Source organism: Lutra lutra, chromosome 4, assembly GCF_902655055.1.
Source record: "Lutra lutra chromosome 4, mLutLut1.2, whole genome shotgun sequence".
In the NCBI taxonomy this organism is placed as follows: domain Eukaryota; kingdom Metazoa; phylum Chordata; class Mammalia; order Carnivora; family Mustelidae; genus Lutra; species Lutra lutra.
This window is the reverse complement of record NC_062281.1, coordinates 42,692,455-42,717,674: the sequence shown is the minus strand read 5'-3', so window position 1 is coordinate 42,717,674 and position 25,220 is coordinate 42,692,455. Positions and strand designations below refer to the sequence as shown.

The 25,220-nt window shown below is 36.6% G+C and overlaps 1 protein-coding gene across 3 annotated transcripts in view; it reads right to left on the bottom strand.

Annotated features, from left to right (window-relative positions):
- Positions 1 to 25,220, bottom strand: part of RAD54B (RAD54 homolog B) — a 95,348-nt gene that overhangs the window by 59,572 nt on the left and 10,556 nt on the right. For all 3 annotated transcript variants that reach the window (XM_047726528.1, XM_047726529.1, XM_047726527.1), the window contains exon 3: positions 18,776 to 18,944. In XM_047726528.1, the coding sequence (XP_047582484.1) occupies positions 18,776 to 18,944 (169 nt within the window). The remainder of the gene's footprint in view (positions 1 to 18,775; positions 18,945 to 25,220) is intronic.

The window sequence follows — 25,220 nt, the reverse complement described above, 5'->3', positions numbered from 1 at the left end:
CAGGGCAGAGTTCTCTTTGGTACTATTCATGGGAGTGTAAAATGGCATTTTGGATTGCGGTCTGAGAGTATTAATATTTTGCATGTGTAAAACCTTCTAAAATAGCAGTAATTCTACTTCTCAGAATCTAACTTAGAAAAATATTTAAATACAAGGAAGAACAGAGCATTCTATGAAGCTGCATAGTATTGACAGCAATCTAAGAGCACATCAGGTGGGGACAATTAAAATCACTAGCATACACCCATACTATGGTCTACTCCAGGCAGCACTAAAATAATAGAGGCAGATTTCTATGTATTGATAGAACAAGCTCCAAAACACATGGCAGATGAAGTGAGCAAGTAAAAGAAAAATACACACAAATATAATGCCATTATCTTTACCAAAAACACCCAAAGCTAAATATTTCTATAGGTACAAGAAAAAACACACAAAGGTAAAAAATGTAGGTAGGTACATACATATGTATGAAAACGCACTCCCAAAACATCTGGAACTCCTTTATCCTAATACAGTAGTGCTAATTAAAGAAAACCACAGGCCCTAAACAGTGTCACGAAGACCAAGTTCCCAAATTGGGGCTTGATACCCAAACTAATTGCAGTTTCAAACCCCCCCAAAAATTTCAGTCAGGAAATTTTTCTTTCCACCAGTGCCAGTGAGTCTGTGATCTGGGTCCTCTCTCCCCTAAAGAAATATGAGGTACTCTCCATAAGACCCGTTCCCATAGAAAACAGCCTTCTCAATCCTTTTCTTTTGCTAGTACCTTTCTTGCCCCGCCCTCCTAAAAAAAACCTTCCATTTTATACAATGACTTGGAGTGCTTCTCTCAACTTGCTAGGAGGTAGTGCCCAATCCATAAATTCTTTAATAAAACCAATTAAATCTTCAAACTTACTTGGCCAAATTTTGTTCTTTAGCAGTAACCAAGAGCCATGTATGGCTACTGAGCGTTTTATATGTGGTTAACGGAACTTGGGAGTTAAATTTTAACTTTTATTGAATTTAAGGTAAACTTGAAATTTTTAAACTGAAGCAGCAAACTTTACTGTTTTGGTAGGATTACTGATCACATACGATACTACTCTTCCTAATATTATCAACAAGATCATCCCCTTTGACTAAACTTTAGTCAGGCTGCTCAGCCCTCTTCTCAACTAGGTTCTAGCCTTGGCCTAGGCAACATGCCAGGCCCAGATGTGGCAAGAAACTACTCTGGATCCCTAACCAAATCCCTCACTACCTCCACCCTGATCCTCTCACTCTCTTATCCTGCCCACTGGCTATAAAACCCTGTTGTACTGGAAGTTAAATTCAATCTCTACCCTCTATAGCAATATTTTGAATAAAGTCGTCTTGCCTATTTTCCTTGTCTAATGCAATTTTTCTTTGACATTACAAATAATCACATCACCAGTGTAGTCAATCTTTTTCTTTCTTTCTTTTTTCAAGTAATGCCTATATCCAATGTGGGGCTTGAACTCACGACCCCAAAGATTAAGAGTCTACCAACTGAGCCAGCCAGGCACCTCTCTACCAGTGTAGTCAATCTTAACAAACTGATTCCATCTGAATGATTTTTTTCCTATGCACTGACATAACATTTAATGGACTTGTTTGAATACTTTATGCAGACAGTACAAATTACAATGATACATTGTGTAAACTGTAACTGATTATTAATCTGAAATACTACAATTTTAATTGCACTACAGTTAAATTATTTTTCTAGCCAAAAAAATGAGAATGGACAAATTCTTTAATATAAGAAAATATACTACTGATGCAGAATCAAGTGGAGATGCATAAAATAGTACTCTTAATGGAACAATGAAGAAAAAAAAAGACTGAACTAAGTCATTATCACAAATTTCACATAAACATTACAAAACAATTTGATACAGGAGAAGAAGAATAAACTGTTCACTGTGTAAAAGAATTTTAAAGGTTATACACTAGACAATATTAGGAGACATTGTCAACAAATACATAGTGAATCTAACAAGAAGTTTCCTCTCAACAAGAATGGATGAGGTTTGGTCACCTCAAGTCAGAATTAAATATCCAGAAATATTTTTAAATAATATGTAATAAGGTCTGAGCCTACAACTTTGGCCTGCCATAAAATGGCTTGGTTTCTTGCACAAAAAAAGAAAACCATTTTTAGATGAAGAGCTGGTGAAAAAAAATTTTATTTTAGTCATGAAAATTTCGTTAGAAAAAAATTTTGTTAGGAAAAAATTTTTTTCAGATAATATTTTTAGGGGCATCTGGCTGGCTCAGTCAAAAGACTATATAACTCTTGATCTTGGGCTTGTGAGTTCAACCCCTACATTGCCTACAGATTTACTAAAAAAAAAAAATAAACTAAAAAAAAGATGTATTTTTAAAATGAAAGATCGATTAAGCTAGTAATGGCCTATAGAATATAAGACATAACACACCAAACATTAACTGATTCAATGATTCAATATTTTTAAAATTATAAGTACTTTTCTTTAGATGTAAATGAATTGTACAATAAAAGAGAGAAACTTTCTCATGAATATTTGATTTGGGTCACATTTTATCTCAAAGGATTTCCAAATTTACAAAGAAATGCTATCAATTTATGGCCAAATATCCATGGCATAGATATTTTTGTATCTTCTATGTCTGTTGAAGAATTTAGTGAGATGTGGAAAAAAAATTCTACAATAGATGGTTTTCATGAGGTTAAAAAGCCTGAAATTTATTGAAATTTTAAAACAAAAAACTAACGTTTTGGGGCATCTGCCTGCTCAGTCAGTAGAGCATGTGACTCTTGATCTTGGGGTTGTGAGTTCGAGCCCCATGTTGGGTAGTGCTTACTTTAAAAGATAAATAGGGTTGCCTGGATAGCTCAGTCGGTTAAACAATGGACTCTTCTTGATCTCAGCTCAGGTACCGATCTCAGGGTCATGAGTTCATTCAAGTCCCATGTTGGGCTCCACACAAGGTGTGGAGCCTACTTTTTAAAATAATTAATTAATTAACTAAAATGTGGATTTATACAATTTAATTTTTAAAAGAAAGAAACTAGGGGCACCTGGGTGGCTCAGTCAGTTAAGCATCTGACTTTGGCTCAGGTCATGATTCTGGAGTCCTGGGATCAAGCCCCACACCCCTGCCAAGCAGGGAGCCAGCTTCCCCTCCTCTCCACTCATGCTCTCTCTCACTATCTCTGTCTCTCTCTAATAAATAAGTACTTAAAAAACTAATGTTTCACTTATTACTTTGTTCCACAAACATTATGAAAATATTGTACTCAATTTTTGGAAGTAAACTCTACGAAAACTATCTTGAATATTATTGTCAAAGCCATTTGGAATATGTATGTAAACGCTATGATCACTGCCAATTTATTGAACTGGTAAAAGAAATAGAACACAATTCATTTAATGATTGTTTTTGTTCTTCACCAGTGCTCACTGGTTGAGTCACGGAAGGTTTTATAAAGAATTATTGTATTATTAACTCCAATTCAATATTTTTTTGAAAGAAAAGGAATGCTTGCCAAACATTCAATAATCAAAGACAAAAAAATGGTAATACAATTTGCATTTTCTAATCAATATCACACTGTTACATGAATGAGCTAAATTTGAAGTTTTGAGGAAAAGAAAAGTATATATGTGACCTGGTTAGATAAATAGAAAACATATGTTTAAAGTGAAAATTTTCATGATGCAAATCTGTCAGCGTATAGATTTTTCTAATATGAATCAAAAGAAAATTTTAATTAAGAGTGATATTCAAATTGCATGCAAAAGCTACAAGAAAATTTTGAAAAATACTTTGTTATATTCATAAATTAACTTATGATATGATGTTGATATTCATAAATTAACTTATACAATGATCATTTGAATTCAATGTTAATAATACAGATTTGACATAGTACATTTACTTAACTTGGACAGACATACTTTTGAAACACATGATTTGCTTCCAAGTCAAATTGATTCTTCTAAAATAGATGAACTAGTTTTATAGATGTAGATTTGAATATAAACAACACTTTTAAAACTCAAGATAATGAACAACTTTTAGCTATGTTTAGAACTTGGGTATACAAATCTATTTTTTCAATTGTATTATCAAACCTAAATACTGATCAATAATTCACAATTAAAACTCAACATCCAAACCGAGATGTATATATAAATATATACCAGCTTTCTAAGACTTAGTACTAATAGTAACTTCTGCATTAATTATACATTGAGATGATATACACATTGAGTTAAATAAAATGCATTTATAAAAATTAATTCCATCAGCTTCATTTTACTTTTTCTTAATGTGGCTACTAGAAAATTTTACAATATATATACATAATATAGATTATATATAGACAACAGTGGTCTAGAAGGATAAGTTCCAAATTATTGACAGTAACTAGTACTGGAAGGAAACTGACTTGAAGGAAAACAGTAAAAAACTATTAATTTAACTGTATTAGTATAAAAGATTTTTTTAAATATTTTATTTCTTTATTTGACAGAGAGAGCACAGGCAGAGGGAGAAGCAGGCAGAGGGAGAGGCAGAAGCAGGGTCCCCACTGAGCAAGGGAGCCTGACGCAAGGCTTTATCCCAGGACCCTGGGACCATGACCTGAACTGAAGGCAGAGCTTAACTGAGCCACCAGGCACCCCTATTACTAGAAAAGGCTTAAAAATATACTCATGTATTACTTACATAACCAAAATCAAGTTGTAAATAATTCTTACAAACTAAGAAAAACAATGCTATAGAAGGATGTAGAAAAAAAAATTTTTTATGAGTAAAAGAACATCCAGTATATAAACAGCTCAACCTCACAAGTAATTAGGAAGACAGAAATTAAAAGATCACAATAGTTTTTACTGATTCAAATTGCAAAAGTTTAAAAAGTTTAAGAAAAAAGTTAAAAAGTTTTAACAGCATGTGTTAAAGAAGGTGGGGAAATACATTCCCTCATACACTAATGATTTTGGAAGGCAGTTTGGCAGACCATATTAAAAAGTAATGCAAACACATTATGATCTGACAACTATTTGCCTATGTTCATAAGACTACATGTACAATGATACACACTACAAGATTGTTTTCAATAAGAATCCTAAATAAACTATGATATAGTCATACCATTGTATACTCTTCACCAATTAAAAGAATGAGGAAAAAAAAAAAAGGACTGAGTACATCTACACATTCTAAAATTAAAACAAAAATCTCCAAAGCATACTAGTGAAAACTACAAAGACTCCTCAGCACAGAACAAAACAAAAAGGCAACCTACTCAATAGGAGTAGAGATTTGCAAATGATACAGCTGATAAGGGATTAATATCCAAAATACATAAAAGAACTTCTATAACTTAACACAAAAAATAACAAATAATACAATTTAAAAATGGGCAAAGGACCTGAATAGACATTTCTCCAAAGTAGACATAGAGATGGCGAACAGACACATGAAAAGATGCTCAACATCCCTAATCATCAGGGAAATGCAAATCAAAACCATAATGAGGTATCATCTCACACCAGTCAGAATGGCTAGTATCAAAAAGACAAGAAATAACAAGTGTTGGTAAGGATGTAGAGGAAAAAACCCTCATGCACTGTTGGTAGAAATGTAAATTGGTACAACCACTGTAGAGAACAGTATAGAGGTTCCTCAAAAAATTAAAAATAGAAATACCATATGATGCAGTAATTCCACAAGAAATTTACCCAGTGAAAACAAAAACACTAATTCAAAAAACACAAGCAACCCTATGTTTATTGCAAGATTATTTACAATAGCCAGGATATGGAAGCAACCTTAGTGTCCAACAATAGACAAATGGATAAAGATGTGGTGTACATGCACACACACATACATCTGTGTGCATGCACAACAGACTATTACCCACCCATGAAAAAGAATGAGATCTTGTCATTTGCAATAACATAAATGGACACAGAGGGTACTATTTTAAGTGAAACAAGTCAGAGAAAGACAAATACCATATGATTTCACTCCTATGTGGAATCTAAAAAACAAGAGAACAGAAACACACTCATAAATACAGAGAACTGGTAGTTGCCAGAGGGGAGAGGAGTGAGGAAATGGGCAAAATAGATGAAGGGGATTAAGAAGCACAAACATCCAGTTATAAAACAAATCAGTCACAAGAGATAAAAAGTACAGCATCCGGAATATAGTCAATAATATTGTAATAATGTTTTATGGTGAATAATATATTTTATCACGGTGAGCACTGAGTAATGTATAAACTGTCAAATCACTATGCAGTACCTCTGAAACTAATCTAACATTGTATGTCGACTACACTCTAATAATAAAAATTTCTTTATTTCATTTCTAAAAAGTAAGATAGAGTGGGGTGTCTGGCTGGCTCAGTCAGTAGATCATGTGTCTCCTGATCTAGGGGTTGTGAGTTCAAGCCCCAGGTTGGGCACAGAGCCTATTAATAAATAAATAAATAAATACATAAAATTTAAAAGAAATCAGATAAACTGATAAATGAATAGATGGATATACAACAAAGCAAATATAGTAAAATTCTAATTGTAGAATCTTGGTGATGGGCATGTGGGTGCTCAAAGTACAATTCTTTCACGTTTCTTCACGTTTAAAAATCATTTAATGTCCAAAATTATCCTTAAAAATAAAAATAGCAGTTAATATATTTTAACTCTTTAGCCACTAAAAATGTAGTAAGAATAAATTTCTAAAATAGAATTAAGATAATTACATCTATTAAATTTGACCATAAGAAGTAACGTGGAGTAGGGAGGATTTTTTCAATAAATTTTTTCAGGCAAGAAGAGTACTGCTGTGACTACTGAAATTATTTCTAGATCTTAGGACAGTCCAAAAGAAAAAAAAAAAAAGGTAAGAATTTATGCCTTATTAATCTGTCTTAGCCCAAATTCTCTGGCAAACAGAATCTGAAACAATGATTAGAATGCTGATGGATTTATTTTGGAGTTGCTTACACAGTATATCAAGGGTTTTTTAAAAAGGGAAACTTAAGCAAGGAACTATGTAAAGCAAAGTGCTGGCTACCACTTTATAACAAGTTATGAAAAGATATAGTAGGTCACTTGGCAAATGCATCTACTTGGAACTCTCCTTGGAATATCACCTAATAGCCTATAAAAACAAAACAAAACAGAAACAAAAAAAAAAACTTTACAATAGTCCACAGAGAAAAAAAAGAGGAATAGACCTGGAAGATTCTCTCTTGTCTCCTATTTCCCACTAGTCAATGTTCATCCCACTAACAATAAACTTCACTTCACTTCCAGACTGTCATCCAGCCTCCACAAACATGCAGGGTACTACCCCTAAGTCCCGTGATGTGGTGTTTCATCCAACACTAGAAACTACAGACCCTTTCAGACTATGCCTCATTAGCCTGGCTGGACCATAGCCACCAAGAAGTAGGGCCCTGCTGCTCTAATTAAGCAACAGATCAGCCTACAGAGAGCAGAGCAGTCTAGGAGGCAGGGGGTATCAAGAGAATCTGAGGAGGCACATAAGATTATGTTTAATATTTCTCAGTGCAACATGTGAGTTAGATGAAACAAAAAAAAAATATGCCACACAAAATAGGGTTAAAACTATGGTGAATCCAAACCCGAAGCATCATTCTGCTGTAGCATTTATATCTCATACTTCATTGCTGTGCTTTGGTAAGGACATTCTGTGATATTAAGCACTTGAGACAATCAAAAAAGAGATTTCAGGGTGCCTGGGTGCCTCAGTTGGTTAAGCTACTGCCTTCGGCTCAGGTCATGATGCTGGAGTTCCAGGATCCAGTCCCGCATCAGGCTCCCAGATCCATGGGGAGTCTGATTCTCCCTCTGACCTTCTCCCCTCTCATGCTCTCTCTCATTTTCTCTCGCTAATAAATAAATAAATAAAATCTTTAAAAAAACAGATTCCAGAGATCATAGTAATCCTTACAGAACTGAAGGAGTCTGAGTAAAAAAAAACAAAAAAACAAAAAAACCTCAGTCCTCCTCTTGTGTTACTCCTTTCTCTTGCACAACTACCATACTCACAATACTTCTGACACAAGATGTGGGGAGGTTTTCCACACACCAAACAATTCTGTGACACCAGCTAGATGTCCCACAATTTAACTCAATTCTAACACTATCTACCTGGAGATAGCATCAGATCCCACAGGTTAAGGGCTCAGTCCCATAAGACAGGGCCCCTCCCTTCAAATGCCAATCGTGAGTTGTTACCTGTGCTTCTGACCAAGAGGCTATAAATCTGAGGCTCCCACAGCCCCAGAAATTCAAATGATTCGCTAGAGCATCTCACAGAACTCAGGACAACAGTTAACTTACTATTTACCAACTTAAAAAAAGATATGACAGATGATACAGATGAATATCCAAATGGAAGAGATATGTAGATCAGGTTACATGGGAGGGGACACACAGCTTCCATGCCCTCTCCAGGTAGCCAGTCTCCCAGCATCTCCACATGTTCACCAACCCAGAAGCTCTCCAAGCCTCATACTATTTATAGAGCCCTCCTCATGGCATGTATGATCTATCATTTAATTCCATTTCCAACCTCCCTTCCCTCTCTGAAGGATGGGAGTAAAGCTGAAAATTCCAAGCTTGTAATCATGGTTTGATCTTCCCAGCAACCATCCCCCATCTAAGAACCTACCAAGAATCACCTCCTTAGAATAAAAGAAACTACTATAGCCCAAGAAATTCAAAAGGATTTAGCAGGAAACTTATGTCAGGAACCGGGGTTAAAGACCAAATAGTAGAACAAAAAAATGCTCAGTTATCACTGAGGAGATTAGAAGGGTTGTAGGAGCTCTATGTCAGCAACTAGAGAGAGACCAATAAATATACTTTATATTATCTCACAGAGTCAAATTATAAAACTTACTGCAACCATGCTACATGAATCACAGACCTACTCTATACAGTCTAGATTTACATACATCTTCATACATCAAACAGCTCCCTATTTGGCCAAGTTTTGTTATGGGGGTAAAATATTTTGAATGAGGGGCACCTGGATGGCTCAGTAGGTAGAGCAGGCAACTCTTGATCTCAGGGTTGTGAGTTTGAGCCCCATGATGAGTGTAGAGATTACTTAAAAATAGAATCTTTAAAAAAACTTACTTTGAGCTAAAGGAACCTCTGCCCCAGCAGTTGGTTGGCAGGAACCTAGCCTTTAAATTTTGTATACTAAAAATATTGCTACAGCACTCATGTTTATTTCAGCCATCTTTTCAATTAATCATTTTTCAGCACAGTTAACATTATGGATGTCAGTGGTGTCCTACTAACATCCATTCCACACTATTGTGCAGCAGCCAGGAAATTACGATGAGATAGCTCTCACTTCCAAGGACAGGGCTGAAGAATGTGTGTCTGATTGGTACACTGATGATTCTCAGAAACAGTAAGTCTTCTTTACAGTGGTAATATAGGTCTAATGTTAGGAAACCCTTTTCTAATGTTAGGAAAGTGGCATAATATCAGAATGAAATTAAGAGATCTTATTTAATGATTATGAGTAGGGAGCATCTGCCTTCCATCAGATAGATGAGGAAAAGGAAGTATACAGCCCCAATGGTTGTTGAAATCTATCACTTAACATGAGGGGAGTCAGTTTAACAATGAAGCCAATCCTATGGAAAATGACAGATGAGAAAAAGAGAAAGACACTGGGCTCATGAGGATATCCTTTAGACTGCTATACCAGTCAACCCTGAAGCCTGAAATTTCAATAGCTATACATGCCAATAAAATTCAATTATATAAGCCTGTATCTTTATTAATACTTACACTAAAAGCATATTAACTGATACTTAAAAACTGTGCTTTCTTGGGACGCCTGGGTGGCTCAGTTGGTTGAGCGGCTGCCTTCGGCTCAGGTCATGATCCCAGTGTCCTGGGATCAAGTCCCGCATCAGGCTCCTTGCTCAGTGGGGAGCCTGCTTCTCCCTCTGCCTCTGCCTGCCACTCTGTCTGCCTGTGCTCACTCTCTCTGACAAATAAATAAATAAAATCTTAAAAAAAAAAAATTGTGCTTTCTTTCCATTGTGCTTATCCCATTTGCTTATTTTGTCTTGCTTAAATCACCATTTTGTGTTTAAGACTGACATACATACATTTATTGATTGATTGATTGATTGTGGGAGAGAAAGAGAGACAGCATGAGCAAGAGGAGGAGCAGAGGGAGAGGGAGAAGGAGAATCCCACACAGATTCTGCACAAGCATGGAGCATGGTGCAGGGCTCAATCCTGACCCTGAGATCATGATCTGAGCCAAAGTCAAGAGGCAGACACTTAACCAACTGAGTCACCCAGTCACCCCATATTTTGTTTTTAAATTAGGATTCAGAGAAGAGGAAAATACGAACACAATTCAGTCCCCCAAAAGTAGAAGCTGAACACTGTTATTATTTCAATTATTCTACATGAGCCCTCCCAAAAGCATAAAGCAGATTTCCAGATTAAAGTTCTGCTCAAGGGGCACCTGGGTGGCTCAGTGGGTTAAGCCCCTGCCTTCGGCTCAGATCATGATCTCACAGTCCTGGGATTGAGTCCCTCATCGGGCTCTCCGCTCAGCAGAGAGCCTGCTTCCCCCTCTCTCTCTGCCTGCCTCTGCCTACTTGTGATCTCTCTCTCTCTCTGTGTCAAATAAATAAATAATCTTAACAAAAAATAAAAAAATAAAGTTCTGCTCAAACAGGAATACTCCCAATTCAAGCAACCGAGGAAGTGTAGACCAAACTTAACATGCTTAATATGCTAGGCAATGAAGAGGCTTTCCAAAAGACCTTAGTAAATACATCCCACAAAGTTTATACATCGATAGTTTATAGGCTTGGGAGGAAAGATGGCAAGAGTTATAAGACTATTTGAGAAATTCAGTAAAGCTCCTTAGGAAAATGCACATGTCTCCCTCTGTTTTAACTGCCTCCCTATTTACCTAGCTGGTGAGAAAGGATTCCTGTTCTAGAGTTACAAGGATGGCCAAATACACAACACCTGATACTGGACAGGTAGAGATCAACAGCAGTTACATACACTCACTGAGTGGGGGAGGAAGACCGCCACTCTCATGGAAGGCCACAGAGGGACTGCCCTCCAGAACAAAGTGAACCAGTAGGGGTGTGGGAAGCAGGCTTTGCAGTACCAAGAGGGTGAGGTGTCCCTTGGCTCCTAGAAGATGTGACTGACTTGTTTAAATAATTCTGCAGCTGGCAGGGAAATGAAAGCTGTTATCCACAGATAAGCAGAAACTGCACCTGATCTAGTCAGTAAGAAGCGTTGTTTAACTAGGGGATCTTATCCTCAGGAACAGAGTAGGGAAGAGAACTTGTAGTTAGGCCTTTCAAGACCCTCCTGATTTTATCAGGTATCAAGGAGCATATAATACTGATTTAATTTTTGGCATTACAAAACACCCTCCTCTACAGACACACACACACACACATAAAAGCACACCCCTCTCGAATCCATATCCATATTAATTAAGAACAACAGTTCAATATGTATATCTAATCGTTGCCTTTCCCCATGCACTCTGTGTCTTACAAAAGAGTAGGCAATGCTGGATACCCAGAAGAGAATTTGGTAATTCAATCTCCTACAGATATGGTCCTGGATAATACCTAGTAGTTTCAAATGTGCTTCAAGATGAATCTGCAAAAATTAATGGACAAATAAATGGGAAGAAGGAAAAGCTCTTGCTTACAGCAGAATGCCAACTAAAAAATACAGATGGAATTAGAAAATCTCAACAATCATGATTTAAGCAAGAGAAAGATAAAACTACTAGGTGAACATTTGATTAAATAAAAAATATTGACACCGTTTCAAAGGATCTCCCCACAGATACTTATTAAGTACAAAAGCAAAAATAATACCTTTATACTGAAGAAACTTGGCAGATACTAATTTATTTAAATAATTAAACTTAATATCACTAATAATGGAATAAATTGACATCATATGCCCCCTAATGTTATACCAAGAATTATTTTTGTGATATTCCTGCTGAAAATGTATACCTGAATCTATTCATAAGGAAACATCATAAGGAATTATCTATTCATAAATCAAACATTTATAGAATGAGAAACATTCTATAAATGATTGGCCTCAGGGCACATGGGTGGCTCAGTCAGTTAAGTGTCTGCCTTCAGCTCAAGTCATGATCCCAGGGTCCTGGAGTCAAGCCCTCTATCCGGCTTCCCTGCTCAGCGGGGAGCCCGCTTCCCCCTCTCCCCCTGCCCGCCATTCCCTTGTTTGTGCTCTCTCTCTGTCAAATGAATAAATAAAATCTTTAAAAGTAAATAAATGAAAAAAATTGTTCTGGATTTAAAAAGACTAAAAGGACATGACAACTAAATACAACACATAAGCCTTGACTAGTAGGAAAAAATGTTTACTTATTCCTTTTTTAAATTCATTTTTGATATGAAGGACATCACTGGGACAAGAGGAGAAAGTTGAATAGGATCTGTGGATCAGAGGGTAATACTGTATCAAAGTAAACTTCCTGATTCTGATGGTTGCACTGTTGTACTTTATTATATAGAAGACTGCTCTTGTTTAGGAAATACAGACTGAAGAATTTATAGAGTGATGAGCATCATGTCGGCAACTTATTCCCAACTGGTTCAGAAAAATTACACAAATGAATGCAGTAAAATTTGTGGAAGTTCTTTGTACTATTCTTAAACTTTTCTCTAAGTTTGAAACGGTCTCAAAATATAGCATTAAAAAGTTTAACTTAAAAGGCACAGCAAGCTCAGCTGGTTAAGTGTCCAACTCTTGATTTTGGCTTAGGTCATGATCTCAGGGTCTTGAGATCAAGACCCGAGCTCAGCAGGAGTCTGCTTGAGATTCTGTCTCCCTCTCCCACTGCCCCTCCCCCATTCCTGCATGTGCACACTAAATAAATAAAGGCACAACAAAATGACATTTTTTGACAATTAGATTATCAAATACCAAAAAGTAGAAGTATATATTCATATATAGATTGAGCATCACAATAAATAATACATGCATTGCTCATACATTGCTGGTGAAAGGATAAACTTCTAACCTCTTTAGAAGGCACTTCATCACTATCCATCAAAATGATAAATGCACACACCTTGAAACCAGTACCCTACTTCAAGGTGTTTATCCTACGAATATATTCTCACATATGTATATAATATATAGACATTAACTGTAGCTTTGCTTGTAACAACAAAAGATACCAAATAATATAAATATCCTTTAATAAAACACTGGTTAAGTATATGTGGCATATCCATAATGATGAAATATTAGTAGCTTTTTAAAACCATAAGGTAGTTCTATGGGGCACCTGAGTGGCTCAGTCCATTGAGCAGAGAACCCTTGATTTCAGGTCAGGTCATGGTCTCAGGATCCTGGGATGGAGCACCATGTATGGCTCTGTGCTCAGCAGAGGGTATGCTTGAGGACCCTGAGATCATGACTTGGGCTAAAGGCAGACACTTAACCAACTGAGCCACCCAGGCACCCCAACAAGCTTTTTCTTAAGCAGAGCATACAATGGATCAATTGTTTGACCATCTTCTTTTTTGTTTGTTTTTAAAGATTTTTTTTTTTTTTTTACTTATTTGAGACAGAGAGAGGTAACAAGAGAGAACATGAGCAGGGAGGAGTGGGAGAAACAGACTCCCCACTAAGCAGAGCGCACGATGCAGGGCTCAATCCCAGGACCCTGAGATCATGACCTGAGCTTAACCAGCTGAGCCACCTGGGTGCCCCAAATGTTTAACTATCTTAAGTAAACCTGCATTTGATAGGAGTATAACACTAACACATTCTATCCACCTCTGTTCTCATTTGAAGACATGAAAATTTATAATAATTATAAGGTGGCCATGCAAAAGAACCAGCATGTGTTTATATGCATTTATTTGTATCAGCTAAAAGAAAATAAAAAATTCTAAGCTTCTCCAAGAATTTATAAACCCGAGAAGGCATCCAACCATTCCCAAGGACTTCAATTCCAAATGAAAAATACTTATCTAATATCCACAAAGAGATTTTATCACTCCCTTTTTTATCCTTAATCTTCCCCTCTTCACTAGTCATTCCTTACAGCCTATAACATACTACTTTTTTTTTTTTTTAAGATTTTATTTCTTTATTTGACAGAGAGATCACAAGCAGGCAGAGAGGCAGGCAGAGAGAGAGGAGGAAGCAGGCTCCCTGCTGAGCAGAGAGCCCGATGCGGGGCTCGATCCCAGGACTCCGAGATCATGACCTGAGCCGAAGGCAGCGGCTTAACCCACTGAGCCACCCAGGCTCCCCTATAACATACTACTTTTAAAAAACAGTAACTGGAGGGGCACCTGGGTGGCTCAGTCAGTTAAGCAGCTGCCTTAGGCTCAGGTCATGTTCCTAGGGACCTGGGATCGAGCCCCGCATCGGGCTCCCTGCTCGCCAGAGAGTCTGCTTCTCCCTCTTCCTCTGCCTGTTGCTCTGCCTATTTGTGCTCTCTCTGTCAAATAAATAAATTAAAAAAAAAAAAAAAAGAACAATAACAGGGGTGCCTGGCTGGCTCAGTCAGTATGGTGTTCAACTCTTGATCTCAGGGTTGCGGATTCAAGCCCCATGTTGGGTGCAGAGATTATGTAAAAAAATAAAATCTTAAACAACAACAAAAACCTCTCTGGTCCCATGCTCTCTCTCAGGATACTATTCTTTCCCTTCACAACCAAATTTATTTTTACATACTTCATTTATTTATATTCAGTGACTCCATTTACCTGTTTCCATTCATTAATTATCTATTACAATATGACTTTTGTTCCATTTTTTGAAACTGTTTCCTCAAATATTACCAAACCCTGAAAACTATGATATCCCAGTAGCTTATTCTTGACTACTTGACTTCTCTGAAGCATTTCAGAGCCAAAGGACTTACCCAAGGGACTTAATCACAAATTTTCCAAGATCCTTTCATTCAATCATAATATGTTTTTTCTAATTCATACTATCTGATTTAAAAATCTGAAAAGGGGAAAGTTCCTGCCTTCGTATTCACACTTTAGTCAGGTAAATAAATAAAATACAAAACAAGACAGTGTGGATGAACAGTTTGAGAGAGAATGAGAAGGAATCAGAAAGAATGAAACAATTTCTTTCTGTTTCTAAAGAAAGTAAGTATTGTTCTGAATATTAGGAGGACCAAGGCTTCCTGTATCAGTTTCTGAGGACTGCCATAACAAAGTACCAAATACTAGGTGGCTTAAAACCACAGAATTCATTCTCTCAAAATCTGAAGACCGGAAGTTCAAAATCAAGGTGTCGGCAAAAGCTTTCTCTCTCTGAAGATTCCAGAGAAGAATCTTTCCTTGCCTCTTTCTAGCTTCTGGTGGTTGCCAACGGTCCTTGGTGACCCTGGGCTTGCAGCTGTATTACTCCAATCTCTGACTTGATCATCATGTGGCCTTCTCGCCTCATAAGGACACCATCCATTAGATTTAGGATCCACCCTAACACAGTATGACCTTATTTTAAGTTGATTACAACTGCAAAGCCCCCATTTCCAAATAAGGTTGCATTCGCAAGTACCAGAGGTTAGGACTTAAAACAATTAAGTTTTGTTCAATTAATTGAATTAATTAATTGAACCAACTGTATTTCTCCTTTAATTTTCTCAAGCCAAGGCAAAGAGTAGAGGCTGCAGACAAGACCCAAAACATTAAAAAAAAAAGAAAAAAAGTTTTTTTAAAAGACAGAAGAGAGCCCTTCTAGCACAACCTCCAAAAAGGCATTTACCCTGAGCCATGGATGAAGTCATTAGTGGTAGACCTGATGTGAAATGTTGGGATCCAGGAGCAGTCAAGAAACAATTCTTGAGATGTCTTTGGTGCAAAAAGGTGGTTTTATTAGAGCACAGAGACAAGATCGTGGGCAGAAGGAGTTGCAATGGGGTTGTCAGGAGTGGCTGATTATATACTTTCAAGATGGAAGGAGTTTAGGGATAGTGTAATCTCTAAGGAATTTGGAAGCAAGCTTGCCAGGACCTTGAAGGGCTAGCTATTATTAAGAAAAAGTCATTTACTACTGTCTAGTATAACCTTAGTCATGAGACCCTTCAGATGTACATCGGTGGGCCACATGCGTGGAGGATGATTACTAATATATATCTTGGCGGGTGGGGGTTAAGAAAAAGGAAGTTTCCAAACAGATTGTTATGTGTTAAAGACTTACAAGATCCTGGAGGTAGGGCTAATGCCAAGCTAAGGTTGCCTTTTGCCCTTAGTAAAGTATTAACATTGAGGCAGTTGGAGTTCCTTGAGGAACGTCACTCTACCTGTCCCAAATACTTGTCAGTGGGTTGTAAGCTGTAAGGAAGTTTAATCTTTTTTTTCTCCTGCCTTTGTTCTCCACATCAGACCTACACCTTCATTCTCATGCAAGGACTATTACCTGCAAAGGTACTGGGCTATAAAGAGACCTGAAATGCCCAGTGAAGTTCAGTGGAATGAAAATATACTCATTAGGGCACTTTCAGTTGAGAAAGAAACAAAACTTAAGCCAGCTTAGGCAAAAATGATATTACTGATGAAGTGGATATTAAGTATTATGTATTATTAAGAAATCTTAAGAAATACATGCTGAGGGGTGCCTAGGGAACTCAGTCATTAAGCATCTGTCTTCAGCTCAGGTCATGATCCCAGGGTCCTGGGATCAAGCCTTGCATCAGGCTCCCTGCTTGGCGGGAAGCCTGCTTCTCCCTCTCCCATTCCCCCTTGTGTTCCCTCTCTCACTGTGTCTCTGTCAAAAAAATAAAATCTTAAAAAAAAAGAAAGAAAGAAAGAAATACATGCTGAAGTATTAAGGGATGATATGGCATAACATCTGCAACTTATTTTCAAATGATCCAGGAAAAAAATGGACATATGGGGGGAAGGAGGAAAGCAAAATGTTAACAACTATAGTATTTAGGATGATAATTATTCTTTCAACTTCTCTACATGCAGGAAATTTTTCAAAATAAACAGATGATGAGGGAAAATGAGGACATATTTTAACTGGGACAAACCGGCTTAGACCCCACTTCAGGGAGGAGGGTGGATCTAGGATTAAAAAGATGTAAAAAGGTGAATTATACTACACAGATCTCTCATCTCCATACTTTTTCTACATAAAACATTCTTCTCCAGTAATCCACCATAGAAAGCAAGATGTTTCTCACAATGTTCTTTTCCCCAATTAACCTCTCTCTGAATGAGAGGCAGGAGGGTGTCAGGAGGTTGGCAAAGGTCCCCCAGTCCAGTAAATGTATTAAATCAGAGAAGGGATTAAGGGATTAAGGGTTGAGTAAATTAACTCCCTCTTCAATTTATCTTAACTCTTAACTCCCTTCTCATATTTAGCAGGTTAAAGAGTGAGAAACTATAGAACAAAAATACAGCAGCAAATCAGTAACAAGGAATGTATTACAGCCTAAATATCATTCCCTAGTGAAGAGATCAGCCACCATAATAGAAAAAGAAAGGAATAGATGGATCATTATCTGTCACAGGCTTGGCGGTAGAGAAGAAAACCTGGGAGAACAGGATATTCACTTAACAAAGAGGAAGAAAAATAAAAGGAAGGACAAGGAGAAAAGAAATACGGAGAGAGCAAATCAATGAGACAGTCCAGCTGCTAAACTGCCATACCCAGAGCTGTCTTTAGGGATCTCAGATCCCTATAAAAAGTGCTTCTCAACTTTGTCCTAACACCATCACAGCTTTTGAAAAATTATAAGGAACACATAAACGAAACTAGGAATCCTAGTCAGTTGGGAAAATACAGAATTCTTTTCTCCCCCAACAAGAAATAAACCCATTCATAGGTAAAATTTATTAATCCTCACAAATCTCAAGAACTTCCTTCAAAATGTTAAGGATTCTTACTGATTTGTACTGGTATCTTAAGCATGACAATTACTCTTCTGTAGACCAGCAGATGGGGCTCTCTCCCTGAATCTGTTTATTCAACCAAAAAAATGAATGTTATTTGGAAAAATGTAGTCTTATGTTGTCTTTCAAAGGCCAAATAAACATCAGTAAACAACCCTATTTATTGTTTTAATTACTTCTAAAATATTAATTTCTAAGAGATAAAAAAAGAAACAATCATTATTTTAACTCAATTCAACAATGCAGGGAGGAAGCTCTATTAAATCCTTGGTTCTCCTTCAGTTATGTACCCTTATAATGCAAATCTAACTGATCTGAAGGTACTCCATGAACTATTATTAATTAACAATTTTACTCATTTCAAGTTCACCTCTACAACTTAGTACTGTTAACACAGTTTTTAATTTTTTTTTTTTAAATAGGCTCCATGCCCAATGTAGGGCTTGAACCCATGACACTGAGATTAAGAGTCATATGGTCTACCCCAACATGATTTTTATAACTTTTTTAATCAAATCTTTAAACAGAATTTATTTTGGTACTTGAGGAACATACCATACTTGACCAACAAGTTCACAATGAACAGTCTTAGATATCTATTATAAAGTACAAGATTTGAACTACATGGCTGTTAACCCAATCACTAAAGAAATTATGACCAAAAAAATCTGAATTGCCAACAATCTAGAGGTTTTACAACACTTTTCAATATAACATTCATTCTTGAAACAGTCAATTTAAATAATACTACACTACAACTGGTCAAGTGTAAAGCTAATCAATAAAAAGAAGTCTTACCTGTATGAGGTGGATCTAACATTGCCATTACAGATGCTTCAGAATAGTGTTTTCCACTGTTATTATGCCCATGGTTAATTTCTCTAGTGCTTCTCTCGGTAGACAGATTTGAACTGCATATTCTGGGATTATTTTGTAACTGGAGAAAGGTATTCTCACTTGCAACAGCCTAAAAGAAGGGAAGATATATTTTATGCAGAAATTAAATCTAATTTCCCATATTTTTACACAGCAGATTCCTAATTTAAAATATAAACTACCAGTTTCTCTATATCTTAATAGGGAATAGATATTTTAAAATAAATTTAAAACCCAATTTTTAGGGGCACCTGAGTGGCTCAGTGTGTTAAGTATCTGCCTTCAGCTCAGGTCATGATCCTGGGTTCCTGGGATCGAGCCCCTCATCATGGGGAGCCTGCTTCTCCCTCTCCCCGTGAGCCTCCCTCTGCTTGTGCTCTCTCCCTCTCTCTCAAATAAATAAATTCTTAAAAAAAAAAAATTAAAAAAAATAAATAAATCCAATTTTTACTATTAAACTAGTTTTAATTATGTTATAAAAGCTGAAACACACAACAGAATGAAAATTATGCTTATAATTATAGTGTATGTTACACTATATCAGGAGAGTTTTTAAACATGTCATAACATGCCATTTCTCAGAGACAATTGCTCTTTTGCAAAGTTTCTCAATATTAAAATCAATACTTAAATATTCTCCATTTTTGTGGGATAGTGGTACTGTCACTGCGTTGTTTACAGAAACAAATATTAAACTGTTTACAAATGAAAAGATATTCCTGGGATTGGCATCAAAATAATAAGTATGCTGCACCAAAAATAATGAGATATACCTAAGAATAAACCTAACCAAAGAGGTAAAAGACCTGTACTCTAAAAACTATGAAAGAAATTGAAGGTGACACAAAGAAATGGAAAGACATTTCATACTCATGGATTGGAAGAACAAATACTGTTAAAATGTCTATACTACCCAAAGTAATCTACATGTTTAATGCAATCCCTATCAAAGACTGACACCATTTTTCAAAGAACTGGAACAAACAACACTAAAATTCGTATGGAACTACAAAAGATCCCAAATAGTCAAATTAATTTTGAAAAAGAAAAGCGAAGCTGGCATCACAATTCCAGACTTCAGGTTATATTACGAAGCTGTAGTAATCAAAACAGTAATGGTGCTGGCACCAAAAAAGACACATAGATCAATGGAACAGAATAGAAAATCCAGACATAAAACCCCTAACTATATGGTCAATTAATGTTCAACAAAGCAGGAAGGAATATTCAATGGGAAAAAGACAGTCTCTTCAACAAATGGTATTGGGAAAACTGGACAGTAACATGCAGAAAAATGAAATTGGACCACTTTCTTACACCATACACAAAAAGAAATTCAACATGGAGGGACACATGGATGGCTCAGTTGGTTAAGTGTCTGACTCTTGATTTCAGCTCACATCATCATCTCAGGGTTGTGAGACTGAGTCCCCCACTGGGATCCATGCAGGGCATGGAGCCTGCTTAAGATTCTCTCTCCCTCTTCTTCTATCCCTCCCCACCTCAAAAATGGATTAAAGACCTAAATGTGAGACCTGAAACCATAAAAATCCTAGAAGATAGCACAGGCAATAATTTCTCTGATATTGGTCATAGGAACTCTTTCCTAAATAAGTCCCCTGAGGCAAGGGAAACAGAAGCAAAAATAAACTTGGACTAAATCAAAATAAAAAGCTTCTCCACAGCAAAGGAAACAGCCAACAGAACTAAAAGGCAACCTATGGAATGGGAGAAGATATTTGCAAATGACATATGTATTAAAGGCTTAGTATCCAAAATATATAAAAAACTTATGCAATACCCCAAAAGCAAGTATTCCAATTAAAGAATGGACAAAAGGCATGAACTAACATTTCCCCAAGAAAGACATACAGATGGCCAACAGACACATGAAAAAGATACTCATCATCACTCACCATCAGGGAAATGCAAATCAAAATTACAATGAGTTATCACCTCACACTTGTCAGAACAGCTAAAATCAACAACATAAGAAACAAGAGATGTTGGCAAGGATATGGAGAAAAAGGAACCCTCTTGCATTATTGGTGGGAATGCCAACTGGTGTAGCCACTGGAAAACAGTATGGAGGTTCCTCAAAAAGTTAAAAACAGGGGTGCCTAGGTGGCTCATTTGGATAAGCAGCTGGCCTTCAGCTCAGGTCATGATCTTGGGATCCTGGGATCAAGCCCAACATCAGGGTCCACACTCAGTGGGGATTCTGCTTCTTCTCCCTCTGCCCACCCCCATGCTCACACACGCACATACACTCTCGTTCTCTCTCAAATAAATAAAATCTTAAAAAAGAAAAAAGTTAAAAATAGAACTACCCTGTGATCCAGCAATGGCACTACTAGGTATTTACCCAAAGAATACAGAAACATTAATTTAAAGGGATACATGTACTCCCCCATGTTTATAGCAGTCTTATTTACAATAGCCAGGATATGGAAGCAGCCCAAGTGTCTATCAACTGACGAATGGATAAAGATGATGTGGTATCTGTTGTATATACATGGAATATTATTCAGCCATGAAAAAGAATGAAATCTTGCCATTTGCAATGACATGGATGGAGACAGAGTATAAAGCTAAGTGAAATAAATTAGAGAAAGACAAATATCATATGATTTCACTCATATGTGGAATTTAAGGAAAAAAATGAGCAAAGGGGAATAAAAAGAGCAAGAGAAAAACCAAGAAACAGACCCTTAACCATAGAGAACAAACTGTTACCAGAGGGGAGATATAAAGGGGTGGGTAAAATAGGTGATGGAGATTAAGGAGTGTATGTCATGATGAGCACTGAGTGATTAAAATAAAAACACAGGGACGCCTGGGCGGCTCAGTCACTTAAGCCACTGCCTTCGGCTCAGGTCATGATCTCAGGGTCCTGGGATCGAGTCCTGCATCAGGCTCCTTGCTTGGCTGGGAGCCTGCTTCTCTCTCTGCCTCTGCCTGCTTGTGCGTGCTCTCTCTCTCTCCCTCTGACAAATAAATAAATAAAATCTTTAAAAAATAAAATAAAAACACAAGGGGCACCTGGCTGGCTCATTCAGCAAAGCATGCAACTCTTAATCTCAGGGTTGTAAATTCAAGCCCCATGTTGGATGTAGAGATTACTTAAAAACAGAATCTTTGGGGCACCTGGGTGGCTCAGTGGGTTAAAGCCTCTGCTTTCAGCTCAGGTCATGATCTCAGAGTCCTGGGATCGAGCCCCACATCAGGCTCTCTGCTCAGTGGGGAGACTGCTTCCCCCTCTCTCTCTCTCTGCTTCCCTCTCTGCCTACTTATGATCTCTGTCAAATAAATAAATAAAATATTTTTTAAAATCTTTAAAAATAAAATAAAAACTTTAAAAAAATAATGAGTAGGGAGGAATTGGGCAGGGAGTTGAAAAGGTAAAAATGAAATAAGATTGGTCATGAATTGACATCTGTTGAAGTTACATAATGGTACATAAGGGTTTTTTTATATAAACTATTTTCTCTATTTTTGTATATGTATTTGTTTTCTATTGCTGTTGTAAAAAGCTACCACAAATTTAGTGGCTTAAGGCTATGCAAAATTATCATTTTGTAATTCTGCATGTTAGAACTCTAACTTGGGTCTTACTGGGCTAAAATCAAGGTGATCAGTAGGGATGTACCCCTTTCTGGAAGCTCTGGAGAGAATACATTTCCTTGTCTTTGCAAACTTCTAAGTCATTTTTTGGCTTGTGGTCCCCCTCCCCTATCCTCAAAGCCAGCTACTCTGCATCTCTCTGACCCTGCTTCCCTAACCACATCTAACACTCTCTTCTGTCTCCCTTTTACTGGGCACACCCAGATAATCCAGGATAACCTCCCAATCTCGGGGTCTTTAACATTAATGACTTAGTCTAACTTCCTTTTGCCATATAAGGTAACATATTCACAGGATTAAAATATGGATGTTTTTGGAAGTCTATTTTTCCTGCCTCCCAGACTATGTTTAATTTTTTTCTTTAAGATTTGAGAGAGAGCACATGCATGCAAATGGGGGTAGAGGGAGAGAGAGCATCCCAAGCAGACACCCACTGAGCAGGGAGCCCAATGCAGGCTTGACCCTGAGATCATGACCTGAGCCAAAAATCAATAGTCAGTCATTCAACCACTGAGCCATCCTGACACCCCTGAATCCTTTTAAATATAACTCACAATAACAGACACATATCCCTATAAATATTCTTATTAAAATAAATTTCAGAGATATTCAAAAAACCTATCTTGTAAGATTTTACAGTAAGTCATAGTAATATACTAATGAACACCATATTCTACTTTTACATCATTTCAAACTTAAAGAAACATTATAGAAATAAATACAAGGAAATCCTAGATGGCATTTGCCCAGATTTACCATTTGTTTACATTTTGCTTCATTTGTTTTCCTTTCCTCCCTTTCTCCCTCTCTTTCTTTGTGTGTCTGTCTATATGTGTTACGGGCCCAGCACACTTCCGCTGCATGACTCTGCTTGTCTGTATATGTCAATATCTGAGATTAAACTGAAGACATTGTGCTCCTTTACTCTAAATATTTCAAGATATGTTTACAAAGAGCAAAGTCACTCTTCCACAATCACAGTAAAATTATCAAGATCAGGATTTCTTATTGGTATATTATTTAACCCACAGTCCACATTCAAATTCAGTCACTTTTCCCAATAATATCATTTATAGTGTTTTCCCTAAGCCAGGATCCAATCCCAGATGATATATTACATTTAGTAAGCATATTTCTGTAGTCTCTAATCTAGAATAATTCCTTAACCTTTACTTGTCTTTTGGACTTTGACACTTTCAAAGAGTATAGGCCAATCATTTCCTAGAATGTCCCAATACGGACTGTCTCATGTTTTCTTATAATTAGCTTCAGGTTATGCCATTTGGACAGAAATACCATAGTTCATCATATCAAGACGCACATAGTATCCATTGTCCCATTACTGTAAGTATATACTAGATAAAGGTAGTATCTGCTAGGTCTCCCTGCAAAGTCAGTATTTTTTCCTTTGTAATTTTTTAAAAGTATATAGTGAGGAGATGGTTGAGTCTATTCAAATACCCTGGGGCGCTTGGGTAACTCAGTTAAGTGCCCGAGTCTGGATCTCAGTTCAGGTCCTGATCCCTGGGTCATGAGTTCAAGTACCACGCTGGGCTCCACACTGGGCATGGGGCCTACTTTTAAAAAATTAATTAACTAGATTAAGGTGTGTGTGTGTGTGTGTGTATACACATATATATACATACTATTTCCTTAAACATTCACCCACTAGTTTTGGTATCTACTGAATTTTTTTTTTTTTTGACAACACAAATGACTGTCTAATGCCAACAACTGCTGCAGAAAGCAAGACAGATGAGTAGGAACATAAGTGGTTCTAGCCAATGTCCACGCATCTAGGAAGTAGTGACATTTATGGTCCTCAAACTTCCTTCTAGAGTTCATACTGACCAGTCCCTTAAATTGTTTTAAGAATTACACAGATTCTGTTCCATGCATTGAGAACTAATATGTAAACTCTTTGTTATAGAGTGCACTAATATTAAATGTCTTAATTCCATTTTAAAATCCTAGTATATTGTAGGTGGATAAGTGTTCCCGTATAACAAATATGCAACTTAAAAGCCGTCTTTTAGGAGGGTATGTGATATGGTGAGTGTTGTGAAGTGTGTAAACCTAGCGATTCACAGACCTGTACTCCTGGGGCTAATAATACATTATATGTTTATAAAAAAATAAAATAAATAAAAAATTAAAGCCCTCTTTTATCCCCAGAAATAATTCATAAGCAAATATTATTGTGTGCTAACAAGCTCCTTTAACTGGAATATCAAAAGCAGTTTTCTCTTCAGCCCTGGCTTAAAGATATCCCTATATTTTTTTTAATTGAGTTTAATTGACATAAAACATTAGTTTCAGATGTACAACAGTAATGATTCAGTATTTGTATATATTACAAACTGATCACCATAATAAGTCTAGTTAAATCCATCACCATACACAGTTACAAAATTTTTTTCTTGTGATGAGAACTTTTAAGATCTACTGTTTTGTAACTTAGGGCATCCAATGATATCTTCTAACACCATCACTTCTATTATTATGATTTAGCATTCCAGTTTAAGATCTTAGCTTACTCTTCTCCCCATATATTTTACTTATACTAGTATAGATTCAGACTCCTGTATAATTCAATTAGCATATTTATTTTGACACTCATTTTTGTTCCAGATTTTGTATTTATCAGACCAAACAAATAAAAACCCCTGAAGTTATCAAAACAATATTATTTTCATCTAAGATGAGAAATAATTTAAGAACAAAAATTTAGGAATGGGCTAGA